We start from the raw sequence: 25,402 nt of genomic DNA on the forward strand, positions 1-25,402 counted from the left end.
TAATTGCCCAATACAGATAGTTCATGTACTGTTAGAGAAGGTCCTTAGACAGGATAGGAATTAGCTTGTTCATATATGAACGGACTAGTTCCTATCCCTTTACTGGACCTGTCAGATAATTGCCCAATACAAATAGTTCATGTACTGTTAGAGAAGGCCCTTAGACAGGATAGGAATTAGCTTGTTCATAAATACAGTAAATTGACTAGTTCCTATCCCTTTACTGGACCTGTCAGGTAATTGCCTAATATAGATGGTCCCTGTATTGTTAGAGAAGGTCCTTAGACAGGATACGAATTAGGTTGTTCATATATGAACCGACTAGTTCCTATTCCTTTACTGGACCTTTCAGGTATTTGCCTAATACAGATGGTCCCTGTACTGTTAGAGAAGGTCCTTCGATAGGATAGGAATTAGCTTGTTCATATATGAACGGACTAGTTCCTATCCCTTTACTGGACCTGTCAGGTAATTGCCCAATACAGATAGTTCATGTACTGTTAGAGAAGGTCCTTAGACAGGATAGGAATTAGCTTGTTCATATATGAACTGATTAGTTCCTATCCCTTTACTGGACCTTTCAGGTATTTGCCTAATACAGATGGTCCCTTTACTGTTAGAGAAGGTCATTAGACAGGATAGGAATTAGCTTGTTCATATATAAATGGACTAGTCCCTATCCCTTTACTGGACCTGTCAGGTAATTGCCTAATATAGATGGTCCCTGTATTGTTAGAGAAGGTCCTTAGACAGGATAGAAATTAACTTGTTCATATATGAACGGACTAGTTCCTATCCCTTTACTGAATCTGTCAGGTAATTGCCCAATACAGATAGTTCATGTACTGTTAGAGAAGGTCCTTAGACAGGATAGGAATTAGCTTGTTCATATATGAACAGACTAGTTTATATCCCTTTAATGGACCTTTCAGGTATTTGCCCAATACAGATGGTCCCTGTATTGTTAGAGAAGGACCTTAGACAGGATAGGAATTAACTTGTTCATATATGAACTGACTAGTTTCTATCCCTGTACTGGACCTCATATGAAGTAGCAATAAAACAGTTGAACACAGGATGATGGATTTCACACATCTTATATAAGAATAAGTAGTACTATCTCTAAAAATATGTCATTTAATGACTTGCAAATTATGAAAAAAAAAGAGCTGACCTATCCAGTTGCACCCTCCCATCCGTTGATTCCGAAACTCAAAGTGAGGTAATTCGTAAAACATAACATAACTTTTAATAAATCGTTAAAAGCAAGGTCTAGATGGCAACATTAAAATGGAGGTTAGGTATAGGAAGCTGATAGACTAGATAACAAAGGGTTGAAGTGCTGAATGCACTTTAATCACTAAAAAGTGATGGTTAGTCAGAAATGATCAAATAATAGTTGTTATTTGGCACATTGATCACTCTGTACATCTATAAGGTACACCATGTAATGCCCCACATCAAGCCAACCCCTTCACCGACTTCAGGATCCCTCCCTTGCAGTGTACGGTCAAGCTGGTGAGGGATTAAGGTAACAGAGACCTTAATCCAATTAGGTTCGTTCAGAAACCAAGTGTACCTTGGGTACAGTTATTGAGAAAAAAATGCATAACATAGCAAAATATCAATAAATGTCCATATTACCATGTACAGTGGGACAGCAGGGTTTCAAGGAACCCAAAGGCATATATATTAAAGGTATAAAGCATGCATGTGTCCATGTATAATAAATGCGAAAAAACACATAAAGATCATAGCACATACTTAGCCAAATATAATGGTAATATTTGGTTGCCAAGGTACATTTTATATTCACGTAATAACTGACATGAAAAGGTGCCAGATACATGTGATGGATACACGTATAGTAAAGACACCAAATGTTTCAATTCTAATTAATTGAAGTCAAAACACCAAATGAGAATGGCAACCTAGCCGATATGAGATTAAAGTCATTAAATATCCCCTGACTGATATGGTATCGGTTTTAATTCTTGCACCTAAGGCTGAAAATAAATATGTTCATTGTGATGCTCTCATTGAGGCCGTTAGGGCTTAGCGCATTCATCGAAAATATCCACTCGCTCTCTAGATAGAAGAGCTGTTTCTAGATCTCCCCCTCTTATACCAATAGACACTTTCGAGAGACCCATTGCTTTAAAACCAGAACTTGAGTGATTATGGACTTCAAAAAAGTGTCGACTTACCGGTGGTAGTTTTTTGTGGGCTTTTAATAAATCCAATGCATTATCGATACTGTGGATATGCTCCATCAGTCTCTTTTTAAAATTGGTTTTGCCAATGTATATTTTATTGCAAGGACAAGTCAACATATAAATTATATTATTGGTGTTAAGTGTGAAGTTATGAATGATCCTATGGCTTCTGCCAAATCTATCAACCACATGATTCTGATTATGCATGTATCTGCAAACTTTACATTTGCCACATGCTGAAGTCCCATTCACAACTATCTTTGATTGTTTGGCGAAGTGACTCTTTACCAACTGGTCCCTGAGATTCGGTGCCCGTCTACAGCAAGTCAACGGTCGAGGTCCCACCATTGTAGTGAGGACCGGATCCGTATGTAGGATATGCCAATGTTTTTTCAAAACTGAATCAATAATTGGCCATTGTTTACAGTAGGTACCTATAAATCTAATGGGCTGACCACTGTTCTGTGGGTTACGTTTGTGTGACTCCAATAGTGAGTCCCTAGGGGTCTTAACTGCTCTAGTGTAGGCTTTGTAGATAACATTCTGTGAATATCCCCTGTGTATTAGACGTTCAGTTAGTTCACTTGCCCTCTTACGAAAAAGTTCTAAGTCAGGCGTAACCTAAGGAATTCGCCCACCGGGATTGCTCTTTTAGTTGCCATTGGGTGATGGCTCCGGTCGCAGTGGCTTTGCGATATAAATCGGTGCCGATGGTACCATCCTCCCTAATCGCGATAGTAATGTCCAGGAAGTCAATACTTTCCTTGCTATTAGTGTGTGTAAGCTTGACGTTGAGATGATTGGTGCTTAGGCATTGCAAAAATTCACTCAAACCATCCCTGGTACCAGTCCAAAAAAACATCAAATCGTCAATATAGCGAAACCAATACGATATGTATTGGGTGTATTGCGCCATCATATCAATGAATTGGCTCGCCTTTTCACACATGTTCCCATTGCCAGATACAATTGGACGCCCAGGAGGTTTCGCTAAACTTTTGTGTATTTTGGGAAGCATATAAAATGTTGGGGTCACTGATATATCATTGTGTAGTGCTTATGACTCACTTATAGTAATGAGACCAATTTGCAGGCCATCCGACATCAGATTGTTATATAGAGACCTAAACCTAGTAGTCGGATCATTAGGTAGTTTCCGGTAGCATGCAGTATCATTGAGCTGTTTCAGCGCTTCCGTCACATACATTACCCGTGGCCATAAAACTACATTGCCACCCTTATCAGAGGGTTTTATGATTACATCTTGCCAGGAAGATATTTGTTGTATGGCAAGTCTTTATTCCTGATTGTGGTTATCACAACCCTGGCTGGGTATATTCATAAAGTCTCTCATGACTAATTCACCAAAAGTGATCACTGTCGAGCTTATATTTCTAGGGAGCATATATTTACTTTTTGGTTTCAAGGACCTCGTAGAATCACCTTGTTCAGCGAAGAAATCAGTCAGCTCTGATAAAGCTTGATCAAAGGCTATCTGCTCGGTTGCGATATCAAATGTGGGATGTGTCAAGTCATGTGGGTTGGCCAGGTCTGTTTAATGAAAAATTCTATTTACAAATAAGGGGTGTCACCATGTGTGCAGCCTTCGCCCCCACATATGCCAATCTATTTATGGGATGGTGGGAGGCTAATAGTGTCTTCAGAGATCAGATGGCGCAATACACCGAATACATATCGTATTGGTTTTGCTATATTGACGATTTGATGTTTTTTTGGACTGGTACCAGGGATGGTTTGAGTGAATTTTTGCAATGCCTAAACACCAATCATCTCAACATCAAGTTTACACACACTATTAGCAAGGAAAGTATTGACTTCCTGGACATTGCTATCGCGATTAGGGAGGATGGTACCATCGGCACCGATTTATGCCTCAATCAGAGCATCACAATGAACATATTTATTTAGCAGCCTTAGGTGCAAGAAATAAAACCGATACCATATCAGTCAGGGGATATTTAATTACTTTAATCTCATATCGGCTAGGTTGCCATTCTCATTTGGTGTTTTGACTTCAATTAATAAGAAATGAAACATTTGGTGTCTTTACTATACGTGTATCCATCACATGCATCTGGCACCTTTTCATTTCAGTTATTACGTGAATATAAAATGTACCTTGGCAACCAAATATTACCCTTATACTTGGCTAAGTATATGCTATGATCTTTATGCGTTTTTTCGCATTTAATATACTTGGACACATGTATGCTCTATCTCTACCTTTAATATATATGCCTTTGGGTTCCTTGAAACCCTGCTGTCCCACTGTACATGGTAATATGGACATTTATTGATATTTTCCTGTTATGCATTTTTTCGTCTCGCAATTGACACATATTGCTTTTTGCAACAATGAACATGGTATTGCTTCCGGCGGGAGAGATTTAACTGTACGTGACACAATTTTGCGCTTTGGGTAGTTTAAGCCGCACAATGGGCAGGAGCAATAGACGGTGCATTGGAAGCAGCGATCGCATTTTTGACAGCGCCTGTCTATTCCTGATCCACCGTGACGTGCAGCATACTGACTGGCTCCTGATGTGTGATGTGTAGCGTGAGACCTAGCGCACCGATTGGCCCATTCAAACGAGTACCGGTTGTCCCGTGGTAATAAATAGAAGTGCAGTACTGGCTCTCTCTATGCCTTTGATAATGCCCGCAAATTGGTGGGTGAAACGCGTGTCAGGCGCATTTTAGCTTCTGGTTGGGCAGGCGTCTGATAAGGGACTTTGATGACTGGGGTAATCGGACCTTTGAGGGTGAAGGGGTTGGATTATTGAACGATCCGTGGGTCTGATACTCTCTCAACCTAATTGAATTAAGGTCTCTGTTACCTTAATCCCTCACCAGCTTGACTGTACACTGCAAGGGAGGGATCCTGAAGTGGGTGAAGGGGTTGGCTTGATGTGGGGCATTACATGGTGTACCTTATAGACGTACAGAGTGATCAATGTGCCAAATAATAACTATTATTTGATCATTTCTGACCAACCGTCACTTTTTAGTGATTTAAGTGCATTCAGCACACTACCCCTCTAACCCTTTGTTATATAGTCTATCAGCCTCCTATACCTAACCTCCATTTTAATGTTGCTATCTAGACCTTGCTTTTAACGATTTATTAAAAGTTATGTTTTACGAATTACCTCACTTGAGTTTCGGAATCAACGGATGGGTGGGTGCAACTGGATGGGTCAGCTCTTTTTTCATTATTAATCACCATTTGACCCTGCACACCATCCTCTGTGTTTGATGGATGGTGCTCCCCAACCACTAACTCTTTAATGACTTGCAAATTAGTTTCTATCTATTTAACATACCAAAAGGTTAATATATTGTGTGGGCCTTTACAAGGATGGGAAAAAGCCAGCTCTATTAGAACAGACTTGATTCTATCCTTATTTGGGACCTTACTTTGAAGGTCCTTGTACTGGATGGCATTTAGCTTTGTCAGTTTAGAATGGACTAATTCCTATCCTTTCCTGGTACCTCACCACTAGAGGCATTTAGTTCCTTTCTAGGGATAGGAACTAGCTCACTGCCATATGAATTGATGTGGGGCATTAGATGGTGTACCTTATAGACGTACAGAGTGATAAATGTGCCAAATAACAACTATTATTTGATCGTTTCTGACCAGCCGTCACTTTTTAGTGATTTAAGTGCATTCAGCACACTACCCCTCTAACCCTTTGTTATATAGTCTATCAGCCTCCTATACCTAACCTCCATTTTAATGTTGCTATCTAGACCTTGCTTTTAACGATTTATTAAAAGTTATGTTTTACGAATTACCTCACTTGAGTTTCAGAATCAACGGATGGGAGGGTGCAACTGGATGGGTCAGCTCTTTTTTCATTATTAATCACCATTTGACCCTACACACCATCCTCTGTGTTTGATGTACGCTCCCCAACCACTAACTCTTTAATGACTTGCAAATTAGTTTCTATCTATTTAACATACCAAAAGGTTAATATATTGTGTGGGCCTTTACAAGGATGGGAAATAGCCAGCTCTATTAGAACAAACTTGATTCTATCCTTATTTGTGACCTTACTTTGAAGGTCCTTGTACTGGATGGCATTTAGCTTTGTCAGTTTAGAATGGACTAATTCCTATCCTTTCCTGGTACCTCACCACTAGAGGCATTTAGTTCCTTTCTAGGGATAGGAACTAGCTCACTGCCATATGAATTGATGTGGGGCATTAGATGGTGTACCTTATAGGCGTACAGAGTGATAAATGTGCCAAATAACAACTATTATTTGATCATTTCTGACCAGCCGTCACTTTTTAGTGATTTAAGTGCATTCAGCACACTACCCCTCTAACCCTTTGTTATATAGTCTATCAGCCTCCTATACCTTACCTCCATTTTAATGTTGCTATCTAGACCTTGCTTTTAACGATTTATTAAAAGTTATGTTTTACGAATTACCTCACTTGAGTTTCAGAATCAACGGATGGGAGGGTGCAACTGGATGGGTCAGCTCTTTTTTCATTATTAATCACCATTTGACCCTACACACCATCCTCTGTGTTTGATGGATGGTGCTCCCCAACCACGTTAGTTATCTTTAATGACTTGCAAATTAGTTTCTATCTATTTAACATACCAAAAGGTTAATATATTGTGTGGGCCTTTACAAGGATGGGAAATAGCCAGCTCTATTAGAATGGACTAATTCCTATCCTTTCCTGGTACCTCACCACTAGAGGCATTTAGTTCCTTTCTAGGGATAGGAACTAGCTCACTGCCATATGAATTGATGTGGGGCATTAGATGGTGTACCTTATAGACGTACAGAGTGATAAATGTGCCAAATAACAACTATTATTTGATCATTTCTGACCAGCCGTCACTTTTTAGTGATTTAAGTGCATTCAGCACACTACCCCTCTAACCCTTTGTTATATAGTCTATCAGCCTCCTATACCTAACCTCCATTTTAATGTTGCTATCTAGACCTTGCTTTTAACGATTTATTAAAAGTAATGTTTTACGAATTACCTCACTTGAGTTTCAGAATCAACGGATGGGAGGGTGCAACTGGATGGGTCAGCTCTTTTTTCATTATTAATCACCATTTGACCCTACACACCATCCTCTGTGTTTGATGGATGGTGCTCCCCAACCACTAACTCTTTAATGACTTGCAAATTAGTTTCTATCTATTTAACATACCAAAAGGTTAATATATTGTGTGGGCCTTTACAAGGATGGGAAATAGCCAGCTCTATTAGAACAAACTTGATTCTATCCTTATTTGTGACCTTACTTTGAAGGTCCTTGTACTGGATGGCATTTAGCTTTGTCAGTTTAGAATGGACTAATTCCTATCCTTTCCTGGTACCTCACCACTAGAGGCATTTAGTTCCTTTCTAGGGATAGGAACTAGCTCACTGCCATATGAATTGATGTGGGGCATTAGATGGTGTACCTTATAGACGTACAGAGTGATAAATGTGCCAAATAACAACTATTATTTGATCATTTCTGACCAGCCGTCACTTTTTAGTGATTTAAGTGCATTCAGCACACTACCCCTCTAACCCTTTGTTATATAGTCTATCAGCCTCCTATACCTAACCTCCATTTTAATGTTGCTATCTAGACCTTGCTTTTAACAATTTATTAAAAGTTATGTTTTACGAATTACCTCACTTGAGTTTCAGAATCAACGGATGGGAGCGTGCAACTGGATGGGTCAGCTCTTTTTTCATTATTAATCACCATTTGACCCTACACACCATCCTCTGTGTTTGATGGATGGTGCTCCCCAACCACTAACTCTTTAATGACTTGCAAATTAGTTTCTATCTATTTAACATACCAAAAGGTTAATATATTGTGTGGGCCTTTACAAGGATGGGAAATAGCCAGCTCTATTAGAACAGACTAGATTCTATCCTTATTTGGGACCTTACTTTGAAGGTCCTTGTACTGGATGGCATTTAGCTTTGTCAGTTTAGAATGGACTAATTCCTATACTTTCCTGGTACCTCACCACTAGAGGCATTTAGTTAATTTCTAGGGATAGGAGCTAGCTCACCGCCATATGAATTGTCTATTTCCTAGCCACTAGAGCAGTGATCCCCAACCAGTAGCTCGTGAGAAACATGCTGCTCTCCAACCCCTTGATTGTTGCTCCCAGTGGCCTCAAAGAAGGAGCTTATTTTTGAATTCCCGGCTTGGAGGCAAGTTTTGGTTAGATAAAACCAGGTGCACTGCCAAACAGAGCCTCAATGTAGGTTGACAATCCACATAGGGGTTACCAAATGGCCAATCACAGCACTTATTTGGCACCCCAAGAACATTTTTCATGCATGTGTTGCTCTCCAACTCCTTTTACTTCTGAATGTTGCTCACGGGTTCAAAAGGTTGGGGATCCCTGCACGAAAGGGACGGGCCTTTCCAGTAATGGAACTTGGTGGGGGCGTGCCCTGGTGCAGGCTGTGCAGCCGGGCCCGCCCCCACCCTCGCTGTGTGATTTTTCTCTGACGCTGCAGCCGACTGCAGCGCGCGATCTACCGTGGCCCTGCGGGGGTGCGGGCCCTGGCCCAGTTGCACCCCCTGCTCCCCCAGTATTTACGCCCCTGGGCCTTTCTGAGGATAGGAAGTTTAGGAACTAGTCGCTACTGTATAGAATGGTCTAATTCCTATCCTTTCTTAGTACCGCACCACTGCATTAGGTCCTTTCTAGGGATAGGAACTAGCTCACTGCCATGTGAATCGGCTATTTCCTATCCACTAGACTCGGGACGGTCCTTTCTGAGGATGGGAAATAGTCAACCAAGATCTTATCACATGCGTCATATCCCGCCCTTCGTGAGGGTTGTCGACCAATCAAAGTTCGCTATTATCGCCTCTCCTATCCCGTGGGAAAGTTTGCTTCATATTGAGCCGTGTTGGGTGCCTTCATTTGTCTGTGGAAACGTGTTCGTCAGCAGGGAGGAAGGGTGAGGAACGAGTGAAAAATGATGGCCACAGCAAAGAAGGAAGTGATTATATGTGATCACAGAAGTGAAATATGTAATGTGCACAACTAGGAAGCGTCGCGTATCGGCCATATTTGTAGTGGGCATGATTGAACGCTTTACTAATTCCCTCTAGCGGCTGAATGTGTTTTAATCCATGGCGTCCATATTTGATTCTGGTAACAGCGGTGGCTGTTTCCTTTTCCGGTAATGCGGCCCCTGTTAGGTTGCTGGAGTAACTCGTGCTTTTCTGTTTTTTCCTGGAGATTGATCCTGTGCCGGAAAATGGCAAAGAGCAAATTCGAGTACGTGAGGAACTTCGAGGTTCAGGACACTTGCCTCGGGAACTGCTGGGTGGTGGTCAGAGTGGATGGGCGAAACTTTCACCGGTGAGCATCACACGTGTGCAGTTGTGTTGCGCAAGCCAGGTATTGCGTAGAAAGTATGGTGCCGCGTGCCAGCCATGGCTGAAGATAATAGGCGATGAAGTATATGTGCTTTATATACATGCATGTAGTGTAATATATCACTGCCCAGTTTGTGCCTTTCCTACTGTTGTCAAACTCCTTCTCTTATTTAACTTTTAGCATGTTATACAATAGGCAATTCTAAACAACTTTTCAAGTGGTCTTCATAATTTCATTATTTACTTTTTATAGTTTTTGAATTATTTCTCTTCTTCTGTCTCTTTCCAGCTTTCAGATGGGGGTCACTGACCCCATCCAAGAAAACAAATCCTCGTTAAGGCAAAGCATTTATTGTTATTGCTACTTTGTATGACTCCTCTTTCTATTCAGGCTTATTCTATTCATAGTCCAGTCTTTTATTCAAACCAATGCATGGTTGCTAGGGTAATTTGTATCCTAGTAACCTGATTGCTGAAATTGCAAACTGGAGAGCTGCTGAATAAAAAAGCCAAACTCAAAAACCACATGTAACATAGTAAGTTAGGTTAAAAAAAAGACACGTCGATCAAGTTCAAATTTTTAACCTGCCTAACTACCAGTTGATCCAGAGGAAGGCCAAAAACCCCATCTGAAGCCTATCCAAATTGCCTCAGAGGGGGAAAAAATTCCTTCCTGACTCCAAAATGGCAATCATATTATTTGAAAAACAACACGAGTCCCAAACACAGCGTGTTCCCAGTCCAGCAATTGTCAGGCTCTCTTCTGCCCCCAAAAAATAGTAAATTCCAAGAATAATTGCTGTACACTTCAAAGAAATGATTGGGGTGCAAAAAAGAGAAAAAAATAATATAGTGTAGTAATTTTTAATGTCTCACCAAACATGTGTTTAGTGTTAATTAAAATAGCGCACCCCACAGGTATTTTTAACTGTTATAAGAGGTGAGAAAAAGCACATCAATTGTGTTATTTGTTAAGGTGATGAAGTAGGATGGGGTATATATAATACCTACACTATGATCTGTGGTGTTCCCAGTGGTCTATTATACTCACAGACAGCAATGAGTTAAAGCACGTCTCAAGATATAGGTGTTCCATCCCTAGTCTCGACCTTCCATTTCTCCTTCATGGGCAATAAAAAGCAACGTGCTGAAGCGTAAAATACCCTTTAATAAACAAATAAAATTGCAGTCACAAACATGCAGCTTTGATTCGCATTAAAATCCACCTAAAACTGTGGTGACAAAGTGTGGAGGCGTGCCCTTTGTGAAGCGGAGACATGCGCAGTGAACTCTAATGAATGCTGGAGAGAAGCAAGAGAGACACTGAACCACTACAAAGCTACAAAACTACCTATTGTTTTTAGGCTGATTTTAATGTGAATCAAAGCCGCATGCTTGTGAGTGCAATTTTATTTATTTATTAAAGGGTATTTTATGCTCATGCACATGTTGCTTTTTATTGCCCACGAAGGAGAAATGGAAGGTCGAGACTAGGGACGGAACACCTATATCTTGAGACGTGCTTTAACTCATTGCTGTCTGTATACCTAGTTTAGACAGGGAGGCCCATTTATTAAAGGTCAAGTTTTAGTGGTATTAGTTTGAAACCACGATTAAACTCCATTTCAGTAAATCACGAATGCCATAAAATATTAAAATATCCGAATATAAAAGGTATGAACAGAAAAACGTGCAGAAAATGAATGGCTAAAAAAAAGTTCCATAGGATTAGTGCAGCTCCCATTGATTTGTAAGGGACCTTGACTGCTTTTGCTTGGGAGAAGTTTTTTTTTGTGGTTTTTACACTTAAAGGGGACCTGTCACCCTAAGAAATAATTTTAAATTCTTTTCTATCATGTTAGTTGAGCAAAATAAACTTTACTTACACTGTATTTGTTATTTAAATTGTTTCCTTCTGTTTTGGAATTATACAATCACAGCAAGCAGGCAGCTGCCATTTTGTGGACACGTTTATTAAGGGAAATTGTGTATCACCCCAAAGTCTTGTGTATGAACCAGAATGAGGGACCTAATGTCCATGTGCAGTGCCCTACACAATTATAGAGCCTGAGGAGGGAAGGGGGAATGTGAGGAGAGCAGTGACATCTAGGAAGTGCTGAATGGAAAGTGAAAGTAATTGACTGCCCCTCCTCTATGCCACGGGCATAGAGGCGGGGCGGTAATATTTGATTGACAGTTTAGATATTTAAACACCTTTATAACAGGTATGGATGTTTTAATGGAAAAAAATTTTGGGGTTCCATATTTAATTTGGAAAGGGCTTTCATTATGCAGTTTTTTATGTGTAGGTGACAGGTCCACTTTAATGAATCTTGAATTTTTAGAGTATTAGAAAAATTTTTAAACTTGAATTTTTAGAGGAAAACATGCAATTCATGGGGGGAAAAAAGGAAATAAGCCTCTTATACATGATCCTGCTCTAAGGAGTAGAATCGGAAAAATTAATTCTGCACAAGTCTTTGACCGGTGGGTGGATAATTGGTGCTCTGCTAACTTAGAAATGTGGTGCCCCACGTTTACTGATGGCAGCAGCCCTGCTAAGTAATTCAGTGTAGAATGTTATGGATTGTGGACTGTAGCTGGCTAGAACCAAAATAAATATACAACTCTATCAGTAATACATTCATGCCTTTATAATTCAAAGTCTGCCTTTTCTTGAAATAGGTTTGCCGAGCAGCATAATTTCACCAAACCCAACGATGTCCGTGCTTTGCAGCTCATGAATCGTTGTGCTCAGAATGTCATGGAAGAGTTGGATGCTATCTGCCTGGCCTTTGGGCAAAGTGACGAATACAGTTTTGTCTTCCACAAGAAATCCAACTGGTATAAAAGGAGAGCGAGGTTAGTAGACAATTCCTAAAACTGATTTGAGTGTAAAGATTATCCCTAATGAACAAAAATCATTGGCTTGTGTTTATTGTATATTAAAGATATTAGATTATTATCTATAAAATAGTCAAAGCTGCTGGAATTTTCATCTAACATCTGTGTATGTATTTTAAACATGTTTATCCAAGGTTGCCTTCAATGATAGATATTTTATAGTAGTCTTCCTGCACAGTGATGCACAGCAGTATATAGGTGCCTGGTGGCAGCTAATCCATTTTAAAGACAAGGAAGCTGGGCTTCTGTTAAATGTATGTGTATGTTTCCTTCTTGCATATATAAACATGCACACACTTTTAAAGGACCAGAAACACCACATTTTTTAAATATTATTTCCCCCCAAAATAGCTACGATAGGTAAGGCTTGCTACCCACTGACTTCAAATCTTCAGCCCCATTGGAGAAAAGCGAAAAGGCGACGGCAGCTTGAATTCCTCTGACCGTATCTATAACCTTAAACCACCTAAGCTTTTTTTCAGTGTCTGTATCTTGAATTTATGTTTTTATTCCTTCGGGCAGCTTTGAGGATAATGTTGTGAGCATATATTTAAGCTACAGATGCCGAAAAGTGCTTTAGGTTATTGGTACAATGCAGACTTCTGGTTCAGTGCACAGAGGTATTCAAGCTGCTGTTGCCTTTTCTTCTTTTTCCTATGGGGCACTTTGAAAGTCAAATTGAAGTTGAAGATTTAAAAGAAATCCAAGGGGAAGTATGCCTTACTTTTACTATTATAGCTGTTTTGGGGGAATTAAGCATTAAAAAAAAATGTTGTTGCTGTTCCATTAAAGGAGAAGGAAAGGTTTAAACTAAGTAAGAAAGGTCCACATAAATATACTAGTAAACCCCCCAAGTAATGTTGCTCTGAGTCCCCTGTCAAAAGAAATACTGCATTTCTTTCCTTCTATTGTGTACAACATGGGCTTCTGTATCAGACTTCCTGCCTTCATCTTAAACCTCCTTGCACAGGGTGTGAGCATGCTCAGTTTGCTCCTCTTCCCCTCCCCCCTCCCTTTTATGCTGTAATCTGAGCCCAGAGCTATAAGTGAGCAGGGAGAGACTCAGGCAGGAAGTTATGTCACACCAAGCTAATACTGCAACTGCTATCCTAAACAAACAGAGCGCTTCTAGAGCTTTTTACTCCAGTATGGTAAAACATTCTACAGAATAAATATAACATTCTAGCTTGCACTATTGCAGCTAATAAAATGCCTCTGTAGCTTTCCTTCTTTAAAGGTACTGCAAGTTGTAGCCCATGACAGCTGGAAGGCTGTTTTACATCCTTTCTGTAGAGGGTTATGTGAGTAATTATTTGGGGATTACTTTCACGTGCCAGTTTTTTTTAACCCTAAATATTGATAATGATCTATTAGAGACAGTATTTGTTAAATAGAATGTCTTGATATAGTATACTCTAATAATAACATAATACTTGTGTCGTGATATATAGTATACATACTCTACTTCTCATTAAAAAGAGGAAGAAAAAAAATATGCACTTGATATTATACCTTTGTGTTTAAGTTCGTATAACTGTTATTGTATTTCTGAAGCAGATGTAAATAAATGATAAAAAAAAGTTGATACAATTTTTTTCCCCAATGGAGCATTTTTTTTAACCTTCTCTCTGTTTATAAGCAAGTTTATGACCCACGTGGTCTCGCAGTTTGCCTCCAGCTATGTTTTCTACTGGAAGGAATACTTCCCGGATGTGCCAATCCTCTATCCACCAGGATTTGATGGGAGAGTTGTCCTGTACCCAAGTGAACAGAACCTTAAAGATTATCTGAACTGGAGACAGGCTGACTGTAAGTATCCTTGTTTTTAATATACTGTGTTGACTGTATTTCTCTGCCTTCCTTTGCACTAACAGAATAGAAAAGCAATTGCTAATTAAGTTTGGCCAGTTTTTTTTTTTTATAACTACGGCAACACAAATAAAATATATTTCTTGCTAATATCTTGAGAATTGGGCTGTCTTTATGACACAGCCATTCTAGCTTCATATACATTAAAAGCACTGTGTGTGGGACTTGGTTTACAGAAGGCTTTACATTTGTGACACTCCATCCATTTAACTGTTCTCCCCGTGGAAAAACACCCCAGTCCACATATATGATGACATCAACAGTACCACAGATTGTTTCAAAGAGGCCTGCCTTTGACATAATATGTGATACTATTGGATGCAAATAGAGCATTGTCATCCAGTGTGATTGGACAGATTTTGGTCAACACCAACAAAAAGTAAAATGCTTTGGAAGTCCATATGAGCTTTATGCCCAGCGTTTATGCTGAAGTATTTATATGCATTAAGATATTTATATCTATCGGTTTAATGCACACCAATACATATGGACATGACAACCATGAGACATGTTTAGGGAAACCCAGTGGAATATTATGTTCTTAAAGTATTTTGTCTTCGTTGTTTTTTGTCATGTTGTTTTCATAGGTCACATCAACAACCTGTATAATACCACATTCTGGTCCCTCGTACATAAAGGAGGTTTAACACCTGTACAGGCGCAGATCCGATTGAAGGTGAGGATTTAGACTTTTTTCGGTTGCCTTTTTTTTTTTTTTGCTTTCCTGTTTTGTCATGTCCCATGCCTGCAGTGTGTAGAATTTACCATGCTTGATCACTTTAAATCTTAGTGTTTTTTTTGTTTTATTTTTTATTTCCAGGGAACACTTGCTGCAGAGAAGAATGAAATCTTATTTTCAGATTTCAACATCAACTACAATAATGAGCCACTGTTGTACAGGAAAGGTTCTGTCCTTATATGGCAGAAGGTGAGGTGGCAACGTTTTCTGAGCATAATCTAAAAATTCTAATATAAATACTCTTTAAAGGAGAAGGAAAGGTTGAAACTAAGTAAGCCTTCTCAGAAAGGTCCATCTAAATTCACAAGTAAACCCTCAAAGTAGTGCTGCTCCGAGTCCTCTGTCAAAAGAAACACTGCATTTCTTTCCTTCTGTTGTGTACACATGGGCTTCTGTATCAGACTTCCTGTCTTCAGCTTAAACCTCATTGCCCTGGGCGTGAGCATGCTCAGTTTGCTTCTCTTCCCCACCCCTTCTCTACTGTAATCTGAGCCCAGAGCAGGGAGAGACTCAGGCAGGAAATGATGTCACACCAAGTTAATACTGCAGCTCCTATCCTAAACAAACAGCTTCTAGAGCTTTTTACTCAGGTATGGTAAAACATTCTACAGAATAAATAAAGCATTCTAGCTTGCACTATTGCAGCTAATCTATTGGCAATAAAATGCCTCCGTAGCTTTCCTTCTCCTTTAAAGGAGAACTAAAACTTAGCATAGATTTAGGCTAGAATTGCTGCACATTATGTTTAAGGATTCTGTTGCAGCCTAAGGACAGAAATACAACTTTGGATTGCACACTTATAAAGAAAATTTATTTACAAAAATAAAATTACAAAAGCATAATCAACAGCCCTGCACGTCTTCATTAGGGTCATAGAACATCAAAAATATCAAAAGAAGACAAGAACGAACTGAAAAGGAAGAACATATTTATACCTGGCTTTCTCTGTGTGTAGGGCACGAAAATTTGCGGCGAGTGACATAACAGCCACTTCCTGAAAGTGGAGAGAGCACCTGCCAGTATGCTGTGGGACACATACCGTATATACTCGAGCATAAGCCGAGGTTTTCAGCATCCAAAATGTGCTGAAAAAGTCTACCTCGGCTTATACGCGAGTCAGTGGCAGTAGATGAGATTGCAGTCACTTTTAATCATTCCTATACCAATAGTTCGCTTGGGGAGAGACTGCAATATCACACTGCACCCTCTGTTGGTTATATGAAAAGGGAAAATTCTATCATACTTACCGTAATTTTCCTTTTCCGGTCCTCTCCATGTCAATACGTTCTGGGATAGGTCCCTCCCTCTCCTAATTGTAGAACCCACCCATTAATTAATAAATGCTTACCCCCCCCGCACATCTCGGCGTCTAGTTATAAGTTCAGAACATTTCCAAGACATACCGGGTAGGGAAAACCTTGACATGGAGAGGACCGGAAAATTACGGTAAGTATGATAGAATTTTCCCTTTTTCCCAGTCCCCTCCATGTCAATACGTTCTGAGACGTAGCAAGTTGTGTCCCAGGGTGGGAGAGAAAATAAGATACTCAGACAATTTGCTGCAAAAATATTTATTTCCTATAGGAAGCGGTTTTAAGGACCTTAGATACAAAAAGAGAATATTCTGAGGCTCTCACATCCAGTTTATAGTGAGAGATGAAGGTGCATGGAGTAGACCAAGATGCTGCTCGGCAGATCACCTCTAAGAGAACCCCTGCTTCTGCTGCCCATGAAGCTGCTTGTCCCCTGGTTGAGTGAGCCCTTAGTTCCAATGGTTCTGGAAGGTCAGCGGAGGAATATGCTCTTCTAATTATCCACCTTATCCACTGGGAAATTGATCTTGATGAGGCTGAATTTCCTTTCCTAGAGTCAGCCGGGATAATAAAAAGTCTGTCCGACTTTCTGATGGGGATGGTTCTTTCGTAGTATATTCTAATATTCTCTGCCACATCTAGAGCTTGTAGATTTGGTGAATTTGCTTCTTCCGGGAAGGCTGGTAAGACCAGCTCATCCCTGAGATGGAAAGGTGAGACCACCTTGGGTTTGAAGTCTGGAATGAACCTTAAAACTACCCGATCTGGTAAGAATGTAGGACTATCTTGGGAGAAACTGAGGGCCTGTAATTCTCCCACTCTCTTTGCTGACGTAATGGCCACCAGAAAGACTGACTTAACTGTCAATAGCCATAGTGAGAGAGAGTCCATTGCATCAAAAGGAGGAGCGCTCAACATTTTGAGAACTCTAGGGAGATCCCAAGAAGGGCATGTTGGTCTTCTAGCAGGCAAGATTCTGATGGCTGCCTTAAAAAATCGAGAAACCAGAGGATGTTGTGGCCATTTCACTCCTGAAACTGCTGAAATTGCTGATACCTGAGTTCTCAGAGTACTGACAGATTCTTATCTATCCCTGTCTGTAGAAATTCTAAGACTTCAGAGATTGAAATCGGCAAGGCTTGAGATGTCCTTCGACTTTTCGAAAAAGTGTCCCAAATTCTTGAATATAGAGAATTTGTCGAAGTCTTTCTAGATCTTAATAGAGTTTGGATGACATTCTGGGAGAGTCCCTGAGACTCTAAGGTCTGCCGCTCAACCGCCAAGCCATGAGTGCCAGCGAACCCGGATCTGGATGTACAAAAGGTCCCTGGACTAGCAGATCTCCCGAGATCGGGAGTTTCCATGGTCGATCTGTTGAGAGCTGTACCAGGTCCGTGAACCAAGGTCTCCTCGGCCAAGATGGAGCAATGCATACTACCTCCGCTTGGTCCTGCTTGATCTTCTGAATTACTGTCTGAATCAGAGGAAGAGGAGGAAAGATGTAGCATAAACGGTGATTCCATTTCTGGGACAGAGCATCCACTGCTAGTGCCCTTGGATCCTGTTCCCTTGAGAAAAAGAGGGGACATTTGGAGTTGCTGGATGAGGCCATGAGGTCTATGACCGGTTGCCCCCAAATCCGAACTAGAGTCTGGAAGATCCCCTGATTCAGACTCCAATTGTGTCTCCCAACTGCATACCTGCTGAGGAAATCTGCGGCCTTGTTCAATTTTCCTGGGAGATATACAGCCGTGAAATCTATCAGTGTTGACACTGCCCATTGAAAAATTGGTTCCACCTCTGCCAGGAGAAGAGAACTCCTTGTTCCCCCTTGTCTTCTGATGTAAGACACGGCTGTCATATTGTCGCTTCTTATCTTTAGTCTTGAGCCTCTGAGCTGCTCCTGGAAATGTAAGCAGGCTTGATGAATGGCCCTTAGCTCTAAGATATTTGATGGCTCTCCTGACCAATGTTTTGGCCATGAACCTTGAGCTACCTGGGCATCTAACTGAGCCCCCCATCCTTTGCCAGAGGCATCTGTGGTTACTGTAATCCAGGCACTTGGGAACAACTCGGAGCCTCGGGACAGATGCTGGGGAACCAGCCACCAGTGTAATTCTGGGACTACCCAGGGAAAAATTTCTATAGGTTGTTCCAGCCGTCCCATTGTTGGATGAACAGGTGCTGAAGTTTCCTCATTCTCCAATTGGACCAGGGAACCAAGCCGATGGTGGAAGACATCATCCCCAAAATTCTTAGGCATGTACTTGCCGATACTCTTTGGCACCCGATAATGGATTTGACTTCCCTCCTGAGGGTTTCCTGTCTTTCTATGGACAAGGAAATTATTCCCTCTCTGGAGTCTAGAATTGCTCTCAGGTATTTTATAGTCTGGGCTGGCTGCAATTGACTTTTTTGTAAATTCAGGGTCCATCCATGAGACTTGAGAAAATCCATCACCCTGTCTCTGTGCCTGGCAGCCTGAGATTGGGTGGAGGCTAAAATTATGAGATCGTCCAAATAATGGAACACCCTGAGGCCCTGCCAACGCAGTTGAGCTATGAGAGTGACCATGACCTTCGAGAATACCCTCGGGGCTGTGGAGAGGCCGAAGGGTAGGCACCTGAATTGAAAATGACACTTGTTTACCTTGAATCTGAGGAATCTTTGATCTCTCTTGCAGACGGGAACATGATGATACGTGTCTGTGATGTCCAGGGAGCACATCCAATCTCCTGGTGCAATTGCTCCTCTGACTGAATCTATGGATTCCATTCTGAACCTCTGGACTCTTAAGACTCGATTGACGCTGTTTAGATCCAGTATTGGACGCCAGGTGCCTGACTGTTTCTGTACTATGAAAAAGGTTGAATAATTCCCTTGACCCCATTCTTCTCTTGGGACCTGAGCGATAACCCCTTGCGTCCTCAAGTTTGATAGACATGCCTGAAGCGCCCTTCTCTTTATTGGACACAAAGGCAGGGGTGATGGTCGAAAAGATGGTAGAGGTAAATATTTGAACTCCAACCGGTAACCTTCTCGAATGATGCTCAGGATCCATTTGTCTTCTATTGACTTTTCCCAGGCGGTTCGAAACAGTGTCAATCTTGCCCCTACTGTTTGCCCCTGGGGAGCACCACCTTCAGAACTGCTTTCTGGGATTGCTAGAGGACTTGCCTCTTGCGCCCCTAAAAAATCCTGATTGTCCCCCTCTCCAGTTGCCTGATCTTGAATTGTCGTTTCTGGAACGAAAATTCCGCTGATCATATGGAAGAGATCTAGATCTAAACGAGCCTCTGCCCTTGGCCGACTGTTTACTGGGATATCTTCTCTTTCTTTTCTGAGGCATCAGCTGGCTCTTACCACCTGAGGCTTTTGAAATCAGGTCCTCCAATTTTTTCCCGAACAAAGTCTGACCCTTGAAGGGTAAGGAACACAGGGCAAATTTGGAGGCTGCATCAGCTTCCCAGGATCTGAGCCACAGAGCTAGCCGAGACGGACAAAGCCAAAGATCTTGAAGCAAGATGAAGCTGATCAACAAGGGCATTCATAAGAAATGATGAACCCAGCTTGAGTTCCTTCAGGCCATCTATGATTTCGGTCCTATCACGACCCTCTCTCAGAGCTGATTCTATGTTTGACAGCCAGACTTCCAATGCCTTGACTACTGATAAACTTGCCATGGCTGGTTTAAGGGACTCCCCTGCCACTAAGAAAGCTCTCTTTAAATCTGTTTCAAGTCGTCTGTCCATAGAATCCTTCAATGTTGCTTGGTCCTCTATGGGCAACACTATTTTTAGACAGATTAAGAACTGGAGCATCCACCTTGGGGAGAGTAGAAATGTCCTTAATCTCTTCCTCTCTAAATGGATAAAGCTTATTGAACCTCGATTGAGTAGAACTCCTTTTGGACACCGATTCCCATTCGGTTTTGACCAAATCCAACACTTCCTGATGTAGAGGAAAGAATAGTGCGGGGCTTTTAGCCTTCGGAAGAAAGGAGGAAGTGGTTGCCTGCTCCTCTTGCTGCAGAGCTAGGGAAGATCTTACTGCTCTTATCAAAGGCTGTACAAGAGCAAAATCAAAGGTAGAAAGCTGAGCCTCCTCCTCTTGCTCGGTATCTGACTCCAGTACAGAGCTAGTGCCTAATTCCCCTTCCTCTTCCGGCACCATAGAGACCCCATGGGTCCCTCCTAAATCCTTGGATGCCGCCTGCACTTCCTTAGCCACAGTCTCCTTAATCCAGGTGAGGATATCTGTGTTGACAGGCATGCTTGACATAATTTCTTATCCGGAAGCGGTGTCTCCGAGCACCCCAAGCATTGAGCTTGTGTAGCTTGAACATTCTCCTCCCTGGTGATAGATTGTTCTTTGGATCTTTCTCTGGATCTGGAAGGCCGCATAGCACTGCCATAATAAAAAACAGAGAGAAAAGAAAAGAGTATTAAAAGTCTTGGGAACTGCTTACGAGCATCCCCCCTTAGACATTTGTCATTCTCTAGAAATGTAGATCCCCCTTTTTTTTTTTTTTTACCTCAACCAGGGGTGTAGACTTTCTGGGGATGGCGGCTGGAACAAGCCAGGAACTGGGCAACCTGCCAAAAAAAAAAGGCAAAATGCACCCTGAATGCATAAACAGGCTCCTAGCCCAGTTCCCTGACAATTGTTCCCCTACCTACCAGGAGACAGCACTTCTTAAGCAGGAGCAGCGTCCTCGTTCGCCAGACTGCAGGTTACAGCAGTCCCTATTTCCTGTCTCCCTTAAAAAGGTCTGGTCGACCCTGCCCCCAGAGCGGGGATCCAATCCCAGCATCCCGCAGAGAAAACGCCCAACCGGAGGGAAGGGAAGGCTCCGCGTCTGATCCCACGTGACCGGAAGAGACCAATGTGACCCGCATAGATCCGGCGGTGTCTAAGGAAGCGGACGTTCCGAATCCGTCTCCCCTCCCTCCCGGAGGGAAATGATGCGCTTAGCAAAGTGCCCTACCTGCCGCCATCCCCCTGTTCCCCAAGTAAGTTCCGCTTGGTGCGGGAACCTACGCGCCGCCGGACGCCATCATGGGCCGGATAAGCCTGGGGGAAAACAGGGAGACCACAGTTTACCTGAACCTCTGCCCGCAAACAAGAGGTCATGCTGTAGGAGAAAAGGCCGATACAGAGGCCAAAAAACTCAGTCTCTGGGACGTTCCACAACAGCCCCATGCTACACCCGTGGGAAAAACAAACAACGAGCTCCTACAGGGAGCTCTGGAGAGAGAACAAGAACCCAAAAAAAGACGCCGAGATGTGCGGGGGGTAAGCATTTATTAATTAATTAATGGGTGGGTTCTACAATAAGGAGAGGGAGGGACCTATCCCAGAACGTATTGACATGGAGAGGACTGGGAAAAGAATAACAGTGACTGCAAGATCACAAAGCGCCATCTGTTGGTTATATGAAAGAATAACAGTGACTGCAATATCTATCACACAGCACCCTCTGGTTATATGAGAGTATAACAGTGCGCCCTCTGTTGGTTATATGAAAGATTAACAGTGACTGCAATATCACACAGCGCCCTCTGTTGGTTATATGAAAGAATAACAGTGACTGCAATATCACACAGCGCCCTCTGTTGGTTATATGAAAGAATAACAGTGACTGCAATATCACACAGCGTCCTCTGTTGGTTATATGAAGGATCAACAGTGATGGCAATACCACACAGCACCCTCTGCACATGACAGTGGGACAATGCACACAGTAATCCATTTGGCAATTCTTTGTCACCATCAACTTTGCAAAGAAGTCCGGTTGATCGCTGGGGGGGGTCGCTTTGGCGGAATTTGCGCTGCTGGGAGACAGGGCTGTAGTTGTGTCTAGGCTTATACTCGAGTCAATACGTTTTCCCAGTTTTCGTAGGTAAAATTAGGTACCTTGGCTTATACTCGGGTCGGCTTATACTCGAGTATATACGGTATGCGTTCCACGCATCTAAGCTTCCTTTCTAGACGCAGGGAGCTTTCCGGCTGCAGAGGAGCCTGAAGTGGAACACAAATGCGTTCCACCGCACACTAACTTACTGTGCAAAGTAAAATCAAGTATGTTGCCAATTTAAACTTTGAAAGGGGCAATGTTTGGATAAATCTATACAGGATTCTCTGTTACCCAGAAAAGATGTCCCAAGGTCAGAACAGTCCTTCTAATCTTTACATTAGAAGATGCCCACACTAGCTCTCTATATTCTTTGTGATGACTTACTGCATATGTTCTGGGCTGCTGTCTGTTGTCTTATGGACCAACTAACAATGTACATTACATAGAATACAGACGTCACAATGCAAGACGAGTTAGCAATGAATTCAGGTTCATTTAACATGAACATGGTTCATGAGAGATCCAATATGGCACACATATATTGTAAAGTAAATCCATTATATAAAATAACAGCATTTATTTATTGGACTTAGTGCTTTAAAAAAAAAAAAAAAAAAAAACTTAATGAGACTGATATAGGTGAAGAATCTTTCTTAAAATATAGAGCAAAAAGAATCTGATGTTTTCTAGACATCTAGATTTCATGTTGAGGTAAACAAAATTCATCACCCATTTCACCTTTAAATTCACCTTGACTTTTAGTATGCTGTAGACATTGATATTCTATTTTTTTGATATTTATTTTTTTATTGTTTTTTTTTTTTGTTGTTATTTAGCTTTCTGTTCAGCAGCTGTCCAATGGTATTTCAGGAGCTACCTGGTTGCTAGGGTATGGGGCCTGTTATCCAGAATGCTCAGGACCTGGGGTTTTCTATATAACAGCTCTTTCTGTAATTTGGATCTTCATACCTTAAGTCTACTAGAAAATCTTGTGACCATTAAATAAACCAAATAAGTTGGATCAAGTACAAGGTTCTGTTTTATTATCACAGAGAAAAAAGAAAACTGTTTTTTTTAAATTTGGATTATTTGGTTACAATGGAGTCTATGGAAGACGACCATACGTAATTCAGAACTTTCTGGTAAATGGATTTCCGGATAACTGATCCCATACCTGTACAAAATAAATAACGAAGCCCAATTGCAAAGTTGTTAGGAATAGGCCATTCTTTAATATACTAAAAGCTAAATGTGAACCACTCCTTTAAATACTACTTCTGTTTTTAAAGGTGAATGAAGTGAGCAAGAAAAGAATCAAACTTCCCAATGAGGCAGATGAGAAGGAGGTTGAGGTGTCCCGCTGGCGAAATGAAATTGTTGAATTGCACTGCGATATCATTGGAGACCAGTTTTGGGAGGAGCATCCATCCATTCTTTCAGATGCCTGTTAACTTTTATTACAAAGTCTGTTTTGCTGTTTATTTTATTTGCACCCCCTCCAAGTATAAAAGAGTTAAGAAAGCACCTAGACTTGTGATGAAAATGCCACAATTTAAACTCTAATAGCATGCCCTAGTATATATGTAAATATTTTCATACTGTAAAAAATCTAAACATTGCTGAAGCCTGCATCACACCCAGTTCTAAGACAAGAAAAATTTATTTGCAGGGTAAATCTGTTCAGAATTCTCAGAGCTGTGCATTGTACAGCGAGTGACAGTTACATTGTATTTACTTTTGTGTTAAAATATAATAAAGGGAAAAATAGCCCTTAGTCTAAAGGGTTTCACAACACAGAAGAAATGTGGCCATGATCCTTGTTTATAGGTAAACTTAGATAATTGATGTATATTGCAAAGTTGCTTGAAATTGTTTACTTTTCAAAAAGCTTGTTATGTTTTTGTGGAGTTCACCTTTAAATTGTATTTGTGAGCTTGTTTTTTTGCACTTTGTCCAAATATTGTAAATGTGCCCATAGATATCCAAGGACATTAATACAGGGAGAGATCTGGTTAAAATATTTTGGTAATAAAAGTAGCCCTGTCTTGAATAATGAGTAAATGCTTATGCCTCTACTTACCAATAAGTTATTCTGTAACTTCTGGCCAGTGCTCTACACTTAAAGGGGTTGTTCAAATGTTTAGTATGATGTAGAGGGTGATCTTCAGAGACAATTTGCCATTGGTTTTTATTTGTGGTTTTTGAGTTAATTCGCTTTTTATTCAGCAGTTTTCCAGTTTGCATTTTCAGCAATAAGGTTGCTAGGGTCCAAATTACCCTAGAAACCATGCTTTGATATGCATAAGAGACAAATATAAATATAACTATAAAAAGGAGAAAAATGAAGGCCACTTGAAAAGTTGATTAGAATTAGCCATTCTGTAACATAATAAAAACTAACTTGAAGGAACAGTTCAGTATAAAAATAAAAGTTTCCAATTTTGTTATTTAGCCAAAAAATGTAATGTATAAAGGCTGGAGGACTGGATGTCTAACATAACAGAAGATACAACAACTTCCTCTCTAACTGAGTTAGTCAGCAATTTTAAGGGGGGCCACATGAAACAGTGAAGGATTTTGGATGAGAGCAGTGATTTAGGCATGGTGTACATAATTGAGTAGTCTTACGTTTGGCATAATGTGTAAATATGTACATGTATGCTTTAAAGCAGTGCGGTCTAACTGGCGCTCCCCCCCCCGCCCCTTGTGTTGCCCTCCATTGAAGTCTGGTTGCTTTGATTGCTTACCGTTGTGTAAGCTTCAATAGGTGATAGAACTGAGATTAAATGGCCCCTACATTGTTCACACCTCAGAGTGGTCCTGATATGTTTCCCTGTCGTACTCTACTCTGCCTGCCCTACTCTGCATGTGTATGCCATACTCTGTCTGTCCGTGCTGTACTCTGCTTGTGTGGGCCATACCCTCTGGTGGGGGGTTTGTTCACATTTGAAAATACTTGTTAGGGGTACCCAAGGTTTTTGATCATGTACTGGGGGTTGCTTTGCTATCTACAGGGGAGGAGGAGGCTTATGGATTTAAGGATATGTATTATGACATGAACAAGTTTCACATATGAGTGATATCCCTGTAGTG

General features: G+C 41.1%; 1 protein-coding gene across 5 annotated transcripts; it reads left to right on the forward strand.

Moving 5' to 3' along the window:
• Positions 1-8,772: 8,772 nt before the first annotated feature.
• Positions 8,773-24,365, forward strand: thg1l.L (tRNA-histidine guanylyltransferase 1-like L homeolog). Of its 5 annotated transcripts, XM_041585200.1 has the most exons (8): positions 8,773-9,203; positions 9,488-9,610; positions 9,917-9,967; positions 12,313-12,489; positions 14,171-14,340; positions 14,988-15,076; positions 15,221-15,328; positions 23,599-24,365. In XM_041585200.1, the coding sequence occupies exons 1-8, from the start codon at positions 9,022-9,024 to the stop codon at positions 23,758-23,760; spliced, it is 1,062 nt and encodes a 353-aa protein (XP_041441134.1). In that variant the 5' UTR covers positions 8,773-9,021; the 3' UTR covers positions 23,761-24,365.
• Positions 24,366-25,402: the final 1,037 nt, after the last annotated feature.

Source organism: Xenopus laevis, chromosome 3L (genome assembly GCF_017654675.1).
Source record: "Xenopus laevis strain J_2021 chromosome 3L, Xenopus_laevis_v10.1, whole genome shotgun sequence".
NCBI classification, from domain to species: Eukaryota; Metazoa; Chordata; class Amphibia; order Anura; family Pipidae; genus Xenopus; species Xenopus laevis.